This window comes from Harpegnathos saltator, unplaced genomic scaffold, assembly GCF_003227715.2.
Source record: "Harpegnathos saltator strain DR-91 unplaced genomic scaffold, Hsal_v8.6 scaffold810, whole genome shotgun sequence".
NCBI lineage: Eukaryota > Metazoa > Arthropoda > Insecta > Hymenoptera > Formicidae > Harpegnathos > Harpegnathos saltator.
This window is the reverse complement of record NW_020230661.1, coordinates 22803-34959: the sequence shown is the minus strand read 5'-3', so window position 1 is coordinate 34959 and position 12157 is coordinate 22803. Positions and strand designations below refer to the sequence as shown.

Sequence of the window (12157 nt, the reverse complement as noted above, 5' to 3'; positions counted from 1 at the left end):
AGAAAGAGATATCTGACGGTGACCTTGGCTTGATCTTGGATTGTCGTTTAAAAGTTACGTAAAGGTTAACTTTAAAATCCTAAGTGGAACTCTCATTTTTATTGCATATTCTTGTAGCTCTTGTCGAAACGTTTTCAAAACACTATCTACTTTTGTCTTTTGCCTAAGCCATTCCCAAGATATGAAGCTTCGAAGTTGACATACCGCCGGCATTTGCATTACCCGATGTACACCGCGAGGTGGATTGCTCGGTCGGATTCGTACATCATAGTGACTCTAAAAAGAGCCAATTATGTGTATGTATGTGTGTATGTGCGAAGGGGGGCAGCTCATTCATCATAGATGTTCGAAAACGCCGCCATCGACAGTTCGGCACACTCGAACTCGCTTTTCGAAACTTTCGACGAGTTTCAGAAGAACGTTTGTTGGAATCGCTCGACACGCATTTCTGATGTGATCCATCATATCCTGTCGTGCCGTTGGCGGTTGACGGAACACTACGCTTCAAAAATTCCCACAGATAAAAATCCAGAGGAGTAAGGTCATGTGATCTTGGCCATCAAAGTGGACCATCCCGACCTATCCATCGATGAGGGAAAATGGTATCGAGGTGATTCCCAAAGGAAAATAAACTATGATGTATAAATCCGATCGAGCAACCTCCCTGCGGTGTACATCGGGTAGTGCCGGCGATATGTCAACTTTAAAGCTTCATATCTTGGGAATGGCTTCCGCAAAAGACAAAAGTAGGTAGTGTTTTGAAAACGTCTCGATAAGGGCTACAAGAATACGTAATAAATGGGGAGTTCCATTTAGGATTATAAAGTTGACCTTTACGTGACCTTCAAACGAGAATTCAAGATTAAGCTAAGGTCACAGTTAGATATCCTCTTCTGAACCCTACAACTTTTGTTTGAAACATTTTTCAATAAAATCATCGGTTTGCGAAATATAGCACTGTAAACTTTAAAATTGGACACCCTGTATTGGATGATTGTAAAAGTTCGTGCCCGATTTTCACTGGTGGTAGTAATACTAGTATTACCGCATGGTGATGTTAGTGTTTATTTTATGGCTATTCTGTACACCACTAGATAAGTGATAACGTCATAAGTCTTTCGAATGTCCGACGCAGTTGATTTAAGTCCATTTGGAAGCGTGGAAGAAATTTTTAAAAATGAAGAATGAAAAGTTACATTTTTGCCATGTCATGTTACACGAGTTTCGGAAAACAACTACAACAAAACAAAAACAATTACAACAAAAAACATTCAGGACCTTTATTTGGATCGTGCTCTTATTCTCCGAACAGTAGAAAAGTGGTTTGACAGATTTCAAAATGGCGATTTTAATCTAGATAATCAATCTCACTTTGGACGGCGAAGTTTTTTTTGCATCTTCTGACATTGACGACATTGTGCGTGCCTTAGTGAAAAATAATAACCAAGGATTACTGAACTGAAGAGAGACTGAATATTGACAATTCGACTGCATTTCGCCATTTAAAGAAACTTGAATTCACTTCCAAACTCGATACATGGGTGCCGCATTCCTTGACGGAAAAAAATAAGCTGGACCATGTCTCTGCCATTTCTCTGTTCGGACGCCATGAAAAAAAACCTTTTTTGAATTAAATTATTACAGGAGATAAGAAGCACAATAACGTACATCGAAAAAGAAGCTAGAAATAAGCAGATGAAAGTGCAGAACCAGTGGCAAAAGCTGGCTTGCATCCAATGAAGGTGTTGCTATCTGTTTGATAGAATTGCTTGAGGATTGTTTGAGGAATCATTTTCTTCCAGCTTCTTCCACGGCAAAATAATCAAAACGAATCAAATACTGTGAGCAGCTAACTAAACTCAATGTGGAATTCCAAAACAAACGTCTGATTTTGGCGAATCGAAAAAGCGTTATCTTCTATCATGACAAGATCAGATTACATGTTGTTCAACAGAAAATTGCAAAAACTGAAGGAGTTAAAATGGGAAATCCTCCAATATTCATCGTATTCTCCAGAGTTTGCGTCTTCAGATTTTTATCTGTTCCGGTCTCTATAGAATATTTTAAATGGAAAGAAATTTGATTCCATAGAGGCTATGGACTACCTCTTTCTTTGAAGGAAAATCATGTAATTTCTATAAAGAAGGAATTCGCAAGTTGATAAAACATTGGGAAATGTAGAAAATGATGGTGACATGCATAGTTGATTAACAAACCTATTTTCATTAAAATGTAACTGCTTGTGTTTTATTTTTAAATTGGTCACAAACTTTTGCAATCATCCAATATAATGCTAGAAGCTGGTCACGATTAAATTTTTAGAAAACAACACGATAACATCGTACTATATAGGCGCTGTGCAAATAGGTAGATATCATTAGATTGCGTTACTTTCGTTTACGTATATTATGCTTCATAACTGCTTATGCGTATTTCTTCATGAGATGAAAACAAATTAATTTTAATGATATGATAGATGACATAACATATTCCGTGAAATATAAACATGATCATAGATAAATATGCATATGTGATAAAAGTAGCAAATGTTTGCGTCACCGCTATTTATATAGGGTATCTCAAACTATTTGAATAATTTCTTGTGGAGACATAGAGCGAAAGAGCGGCAAAATAAAACTTGCGCATAACGTCGCATTATCTTTCCCTTCGCCATGCGCTAACAACAGTTGCTAAATCGACTGGATCCACTCTGTGTCCCGAGTAGCTGCAATACTTCTCGACACCCGTTAATTCTTCAGAATCTTCACGAGTGATTGTCAAGTTGTCTGGTATATCTTGTATATATAATTGGCAAATTAACTTTTGTTCTACGTCACTGCAGTTTCTCGTACCTTATATTACATTCCTATAAAAAAAAATTATTGGTATAGTAATCCGACAAACTTTTATAAATTTAAATAATATCAAGGCAAAGAGTGACAAGTATATGGGAGTAATAAAAATTAATAACAATAAATATTTCCATGTTTACAAAATTATATACAGGGTGACCCATTTTAATGTACCACCCCTATAAACTTTTCATTTTTAATTGTAGAAAAAAATACTTCAGACGAAAGTTGTTTAGTTTAAAAGGGGACATATGATCACGATGTAAGTCGTGTCGTAGTTGTGACCATTTTCATGAAAATTTGAAGGTGACTAATTTTTTAAATAGAACTTGATTTTTTCTTGAGATAGAAGTTGTAGATCTCGTCGAGATATTTAAAAGCGCTACTCATAATTGTGTTTTGCATAAGCCGTTCTAGAGAACTTCAAAGTTTACAAAGCCCAGACTGACTTCACCTGTATTGATCGTGCAAAAAGATTTAATGGTTGTGCTAAACTCTTACCACTCTAAATTTCTATCCACTACTCTACTTTTAGCGCTACTCAGAAATAACGGTGTAGACGTAGAAAGTTTATGTTCCCTTTGGGATGCTTGATTTACGTGAGTCCCCTTGCCTCTCACGTCTACGCAATTTCTTATCGCAAATGGTCAAACACACCTCCATTTTGATCGATACATTGTGTCACGCGTAATCGAAAATTATTTTCGACACTTTGCCATGTATGTACCGTCAGTGATATCTTGGAAAGCGCGTTCAATTCGTAATTTCATGTCTGTGATAGTTGTAGGTTGTGTCGCGTACACTTTTTCTTTGATATAACTCCACAGGAAAAAAATCCATAGGCGTGAGATCGGGAGATCTTGGTGGCTACTCTTGGGTTTGACTATCTATTCCAATTCACCTTCTATGGAATTTTTCGTTAAAGTATGTGACGGTCAAGCGATTCCTATGGGCAGGAGTGGGCATCATCTTGCTGCCACCACATCCTACGACATATGTAGAAATTTACATCTTCGAGGAGGTTTGGCAATTTGTTTTGCAGCAATTGCAAGTAAGTTTTCCTATTTAAATGACCTTCGAAATAGTGAAGTCCAATTACATGGGTTCCGATAATGCCACCCCAAACATTAATTGGCCACTGACGCTGGTGCTCCACGCTCCGCTGTCATTGTGAATTATTATTACACCAATAATGGCAGTTGTGTCCATTCAGTCCTCCTCTGTTGTTAAATGTTGCTTCATCTGTAAATAGAATGTGTGTAAAGAAAGGTGGGTCCGTCTGATATTGATTTCTAACCCAGTTGCAAAATTGAAGCCTACGGTTAAAGTTTCCAGCTTGAAGCTGCTGTGTCGAAGTATGTGGTAGGGATGGAATTTCTCAAATCTCAATATTCGACTTACCGTACTTTGTAGGATACCATGCTCGTATTGAATCATCCTTATCGAGATGTAGAGATTTTGCTCTACTGCTGCCAGTGTCACCAGAATCTTATTTTTTTGTGGGCCAGTCTTCTTCCTGTTACGTTTACATGACCCTGTTGAGCCCGACGAAGCAATGCTTTCATAGTCCTGCGCGTTAGGTGTCGTCTATCGGGATATCTCGCGGCATACATCCTTTCCGCTGCTTTCATATTGTCATCGCACAACCTGACTATTTTTATCATGTCGACTATTTCCTCTGAATTGTAATCCTCTATAATTAGTAATGTAATGAGTAATCGAAGCACTGAGCTATAAAATTTTTGCTAAAGCGCTTGTGAATGTTATACGAATTCGTAGTATGTACTAATCGTAATCATAGTTCCGAAATGTATTCTTAAATACAAATACTCGACAACTAGTAAAATTATTTCGGATTTGTATTTCTATTTGTATTTAATACAAATGAACATACTACGAATCCGTACAACAAATACAAGCGCTTTAGCAAAAATTTTATAGCTCAGTGCTTCGATTACTCATTACATTACTAATTATAGAAGATTACAATTCAGAGGAAATAGTCGACATGATAAAAATAGTCAGGTTGTGCGATGACAATATGAAAGCAGCGGAAAGGATGTATGCCGTGAGATATCCCGATAGACGACACCTAACGCGCAGGACTATGAAAGCATTGCTTCGTCGGGCTCAACAGGGTCATGTAAACGTAACAGGAAAAAGACTGGTTCACAAAAAAATAAGATTCTGGTGACACTGGCAGCAGTAGAACAAAATCTCTACATCTCGATAAGGATGATTCAATACGAGCATGGTATCCTATAAAGCACGGTAAGTCGAATATTGAAATTTGAGAAATTCCATCCCTACCACATTACTTCGACACAGCAGCTTCAAGCTGGAAACTTTAACCGTAGGCTTCAATTTTGCAACTGGGTTAGAAATCAATATCAGACGGACCCACCTTTCTTTACACACATTCTATTTACAGATGAAGCAACATTTAACAACAGAGGAGGACTGAATGGACACAACTGCCATTATTGGTGTAATAATAATTCACAATGACAGCGGAGCGTGGAGCACCAGCGTCAGTGGCCAATAATGTTTGGGGTGGCATTATCGGAACCCATGTAATTGGACCTCACTATTTCGAAGGTCATTTAAATAGGAAAACTTACTTGCAATTGCTGCAAAACAAATTGCCAAACCTCCTCGAAGATGTAAATTTCTACATATGTCGTAGGATGTGGTGGCAGCAAGATGATGCCCACTCCTGCCCATAGGAATCGCTTGACCGTCACATACTTTAACGAAAAATTCCATAGAAGGTGAGTTGGAATAGATAGTCAAACCCAAGAGTAGCCACCAAGATCTCCCGATCTCACGCCTATGGATTTTTTTCCTGTGGAGTTATATCAAAGAAAAAGTGTACGCGACACAACCTACAACTATCACAGACATGAAATTACGAATTGAACGCGCTTTCCAAGATATCACTGACGGTACATACATGGCAAAGTGTCGAAAATAATTTTCGATTACGCGTGACACAATGTATCGATCAAAATGGAGGTGTGTTTGACCATTTGCGATAAGAAATTGCGTAGACGTGAGAGGCAAGGGGACTCACGTAAATCAAGCATCCCAAAGGGAACATAAACTTTCTACGTCTACACCGTTATTTCTGAGTAGCGCTAAAAGTAGAGTAGTGGATAGAAATTTAGAGTGGTAAGAGTTTAGCACAACCATTAAATCTTTTTGCACGATCAATACAGGTGAAGTCAGTCTGGGCTTTGTAAACTTTGAAGTTCTCTAGAACGGCTTATGCAAAACACAATTATGAGTAGCGCTTTTAAATATCTCGACGAGATCTACAACTTTTATCTCAAGAAAAAATCAAGTTCCATTTAAAAAATTAGTCACCTTCAAATTTTCATGAAAATGGTCACAACTACGACACGACTTACATCGTGATCATATGTCCCCTTTAAACTAAACAACTTTTGTCTGAAGTATTTTTTTCTACAATTAAAAATGAAAAATTTTTAGGGATGGTACATTAAAATGGGTCACCCTGTATAACATATAATTCTTCGCCAACGTAATAGAGAACTTAGATTCGTAAATTATTATGATACTTTAACAATATATAAGTAATTTATTTTATTTTATATTATATTATAAATACGTGGTACATACTGGTGTCCACGAATTTTTCACAAATATTCGAAGTGTCCATGAGTTTGAAATCTTGAAATAATTATTTCAACATACATAGATCTGGACCCTTATGTTTAGAGCTACATTTAGACAGGCCGAAAGAGTACTTAAATAATATTAAAATAATTTAAAAGTATCGACAGAACTAAAATAATTGAAATATATATCCTTAAGGATTTTTGGTAAATTGTTACTCTTTCTCTCTCTCTCTCTCTCTCTCTATACAGGGTGTTTGATAGCTGATCATGTAGACGAAAGTTGGAGATAGATTGAGTGTAGCCGAGAAGAAAAGTCATGTACCATAATGTCAAATTGCCAATAGTTATCGAGTTATTAATTAAAACATTTGAGCCAACGAGCACGTAGAGAGCGGAGGGCGGCCGCAGTAAGCACGTAGACATTTGATACAGGCGGAGTCAACGAGTGACGATAGGCAAGCGCGCGCAGCGAGCGGCAACCATAAGCGACAAGAGGCGAGCGCGCGCGACGAGGAGCAAGCGAGCACGAACGACGAGCGAGCGAGCGCAAGCGACAAGAGGCGGCCGCCCAACGCTCTCTACGCGCTCATTGGCTCACATGTTTCAATTAATAACTTGATAACTATTGCCAATTGGACATTATGGCACATGACTTTTCTTCTCGGCTACACCCAATCTATCTCCAACTTTCGTCTGCATGATAAGCTTTCAAACACCCTGTATATATATATATATATATATATATATATGTATTCTATGTTGAAAATTTAAATATTTGCATTAGAACAAAATAATGAGAATGTGCAAGTTTAACGTCCTATGACATATGTATATATATATATATAAATTATAAATTAAATTAACTATACAGGGTGTTCGATAGCTGATCATGCAGACGAAAGTTGGAGATAGATTGGGTGTAGCCGAGAAGAAAAGTCATGTACCATAATGTCAAATTGACAATAGTTACCGAGTTATTAATTAAAACATGTGAGCCAACGAGCACGTAGAGAGCGGAGGGCGGCCGCAGTAAGCACGTAGACATTTGATACAGGCGGAGTCAATGAGTGACGATAGGCAAGCGCGCGCGGCGAGGGGCAACGTAAGCGACAAGAGGCGATCGCGCGCGAGCTTTTTCTTTATAGCTTTTTCCTTATAGCTCGCTCGTTCCTCGTCGTTCGCGCTCTCTCGCTCTTCGTCGCGCTCGCTCGCCTTTTGTCGCTTGCGCTCGCTTGCTCCTCGTCATTCGCGCTCGCTCGCTCCTCGTCGCGCGCGATCGCCTCTTGTTATTTACGTTGCCCCTCGCCGCGCGCGCTTGCCTATCATCACTCATTGACTCCGCCTGTATCAAATGTCTACGTGCTTACTGCGGCCGCCCTCCGCTCTCTACGTGCTCGTTGGCTCAAATGTTTTAATTAATAACTCGATAACTATTGGCAATTTGACATTATGGTACATGACTTTTCTTCTCGGCTACACCCAATCTATCTCCAACTTTCGTCTGCATGATCAGCTATCAAACATCCTGTATATAGAAAGGGAATGTATGATTCATTAGATCACTTTATACTGTGACTAAAAATAATCATGCGACTAGTGTTTTTAAGAAAAGTGTCTTAACATAAAATGTTTTTAAGATAAAGGGAAGTAAAATTTCTGAGAATACATCATTGACTAAAGACAAATAAGATAAAAGAAAACTTATAAGTGTGTCGCAGCAAGGAAACTCTAGAAATTTAGTATTTGTTTAGATAAAAAAGTAAGAGCTCAAAATAGAAAAATGTAAAATACGGAGGTTTCTCTAAGAGTAAAGTAAGAGAGCTTTGCGATATGTAATAACACACGGCATCTCGAGTAGGATATGACATCTTTTCTTTTATGTGCTCTTATCGCTTAAAGACATACGGTCAAATTTTTATTTGCGATTCATTGAAAACGGTCAAATTCACTTGGCAATGCCATAAATATGCAGTATGTCACTGTTGTTATATTTCCACATTCATTCATGTTTACATTTTTATCTCTGTAATATGTTGCATATTATATCTTGAGAGTTAATCTATTTCCATGTATTGTAGTATGAAAATATTATATATATACAAGTAGTTATTAAATATAATGCAACTAGAGAGAGATAATGCAATACCTGCAGTGTGATATAGCACGCCTATAGTACGAATTTAATATGTTATTTTCCAAAAATTTATTAGGAGTACAAATAAGTTTCCGCCGTTTGACAAAAGATGGCCCCACCAGAAGGTTATGTTGAAATTGTTAGATGTAAAACGTAATATCGTAAGTTTGGACATCTAACAACATAACCTTAAAGTATTAGTGACTCCGTATCACATAATTTTTTTCGTGCGAAAATGTCAAGTTTTGTGCCGAATATGCGTCATTTGCGGGAACTTTTGATTTACTTCTTTAATTTGAAGAAATCTGCAGCTGAGGCGCATCGATTGCTTGTAGAAGCATATGGTGAGACTGCTTTAAGTGAGAGAAATTGTCGTGAGTGATTTCAAAAGTTTAAAAACGGTGAGTTTGACGTGGAAGACAAAGAACGTAGCGGAAGGCCGAAAGTGTACGAAGACACGGAATTGGAAGCATTATTGGAGGAAGATTCGTGCCAAACGCAAGAAGAACTTGCACTTACATTAGAAGTGACTCAACAAGCAATTTCACATCGTTTAAAATCGTTGGGAATGATTCAAAAACAAGGAAATTGGGTTCCATATGAACTGAAGTCGAGAGACGTTGAACGCCGATTTTGTACGTGTGAAATGCTACTTGCCAGACATAAAAGAAAGGGTTTTTGCATCGTATAATCACTGGTGATGAAAAATGGATCCTCTACGATAACCCAAAGAAGAGAAAATCATGGGGGCCACCTGGCCATACTTCAACATCGATAGCCAAAGTGAATATTCATGGAAAAACACTCATGCTGTGTATTTGGTGGGACCAGCTTGGTGTCGTGCATTATGAGTTGCTCAAACCGAGCGAAACCATTACTGGAGCTCTCTACCGAACATAATTAATGAGATTGAGCCGAGCACTCAAGGGAAAACGCGCCCATTACTACTCCAGACACGACAAAATTATTCTCCTACATGACTACGCTCGGCCACACGTTGCAAAACCAGTCAAAACCTATTTGGAAACACTTAATTGGGAAGTCCTACCCCACCCGCCGTATTCACCAGACATTGCCCCTTCCGATTATCACTTGTTCCGGTCGATGGCACATGGCCTGTCTAAGGAGCGCTTTACATCATATGAAGATACTAAAAATTGGGTCGATTCGTGAATAGCCTCAACAAATGAAGAGTTCTTCCGACGTGGTATCTGAATGCTGCCAGAAAGATGGGAAAAAGTAGTGGCTAGTGATGGACAATACTTTGAATAAAACGTAATGTACCGTTCTTTCACAATACATTCCTAATTTTTGATAGAAAACGGCGGAAACTTATTTGTACTCCTAATAATTTGGTTTTAGTATTATATGTGAATGAATTGATATCGGGAGCTCTTCTTTCTGTTCTTACAAAAATATAAAAAGTTTCAAACATGACGAAAGGAAAAAATGTTAAAACTTTGCATTTTTTTTATTTGAACAGACCGTTGCAAAGAATATAAATTATTCTACACCTTTTATTTGAAACATTTTTTCATATACCTCGTAGTTTAGGAAATATTTGCAAAAGTGAAGTGAAAAGTTCTATTTTTTTCGAAAATCGTTTTTACTTCTAAACATTAAGATGCGTTATTAAAAGAAAGATAGATTTAGTATTTTTTAATGCTCTATAACATTGTTATGACACTTTTTATGACAATTGTTATGTTGTTACTTCAACAATGTATAAGTAAAATATTGAATTTTATATTATATTTTATTTTATATTATATTTTATTTTATATTATATTTTATTTTATATTATATTTTATTTTATATTATATTTTATTTTATATTATATTTTATTTTATATTATATTTTATTTTATATTATATTTTATTTTATATTATATTTTATATTATATTTTATATTATATTAATTATAAATGCACGTGGTACGCACTAGTATCCACGAATTTTCCACAAATAATCGAAATATCTACGAGCTCCAACTCCTATTCTAAAGCCTATTAAAATGATGGACAGTTCCGATGGTTTTTTGTAAGATTAAAAAAGGCACCAAGTACAACATGCGCAATACGCATTGTGTTATTTTCGGAACTTAAATTATTTTTTTCGAGATACATGTGTACCAAATTCAAATTACTTTTGTTCAAAATATACAAGGTGGTCTGTTTTAAAAAAACGCACCTCGATAATTCTTCAACGAAACATTTTCAGGAAAAATGTTTCGGATGAAAGTTGTAGGAGTCATAGGGTCACAATTTCTTTAAACTGCCATTGAAAATTGCTATTTATTATCATATCTTTTCCTACCAATTAATTTGAACAACTTTTATCTGAAACATTTTTTTATTTACCTATGTTTTCAGATATTTAAGGAAAACTTGGTGACTATATTAATACTTAACTATTTATATTAATACTTAACTTACGATACTTCACTAAGAATTTGTTGGAAGAAAAAATACTAGACGTTTTTACTCTATTTGGTCTCAAGAACATATTGTTATAATATTTCCCTAATTTTTGTTAACTTATTGACTTTTGGAAATTTCAAATTTATCAAATTAATAAAAATCAGGATGCTATTATAACAATATATTCTTGAGACCAAGTAGAGTAAAAAAGTCTAATAGCAGTTTTTCTTTCGAAAAGTAGTTAGTGAGATAACATAAGTTAAATATAAAAAAAATATTTTTGAGTTTTCCTTAAACATCTAAAAAAATATTATGCAAATAAAAAATGTTTCAGAAAAAATGTTTAAATTAATTGATAGAAAAAGATGATATAATAAAAATGGCGGTTTCTATCTAAAAAAATTAAGTTGACCTTGACCTGACCTTGAAAATTGACTTCAAGGTTAAGTTCAAGACTGCCGGTCAATGGCCCCCAATGATTCCTATAACTTTTGTCCGAAACATTTTTGCTGAAAATAGTTCGTTAAGGAATTATTGAGTTAAGTTTTTTAAAATGGGACAGCCTGTATATGTATGTGTGTAACATATACAGGGTGAGGGGTTACAACCCGAAGTGTGAAGGTAGATTAGGTTAAGACAAATATAAAAGTCCTATACCGTTTCGCGAGATTCGCAATAATTATCGAGTTATTAATGACAGAAATCTGAGGAGTGGGAGCGCGCTGGCATAGATGATTGGAGAAGAGTTATTCCCATTCCTTAGATTTCTGTCATTAATAACTCGATAATTATTGCGAATCTCGCAAAACGGTATGGGACTTTTATGTTTATTTTAACCCAATCTACCTTTACATTTCGGGTTGTAAACTTATAACCCCCCATCCTGTATACCAAATTCAAATTACCTTTTTTCAAGATATATATGTATATAACATATAAGTTTCTACAAATAAAATTTTTTATTTTTTTCAAGATACATGTATATCAAATTCAAATTATTGTTTTTTAAGATATTTATGTATGTAACATGTAAGTTTTCACAAGTAAAACTTATCTAACTATAAAACAGATGTGAGAGAGAAAGAGAGAGAGAGAGAGAGAGAGAGAGATC

At 36.0% G+C, this 12157-nt stretch overlaps 1 protein-coding gene across 1 annotated transcript in view; it reads left to right on the top strand.

The window, feature by feature from the left end:
* The window catches only part of LOC105187103 (nose resistant to fluoxetine protein 6-like), a 34484-nt gene extending 30099 nt beyond the window's left edge, over window positions 1-4385 (top strand). The window contains exons 12-13 of the mRNA XM_025306920.1: window positions 3778-3903; window positions 4266-4385. Of these exons, the coding sequence (XP_025162705.1) occupies window positions 3778-3903; window positions 4266-4385 (246 nt within the window). The remainder of the gene's footprint in view (window positions 1-3777; window positions 3904-4265) is intronic.
* The last annotated feature ends 7772 nt before the right edge of the window (window positions 4386-12157 follow it).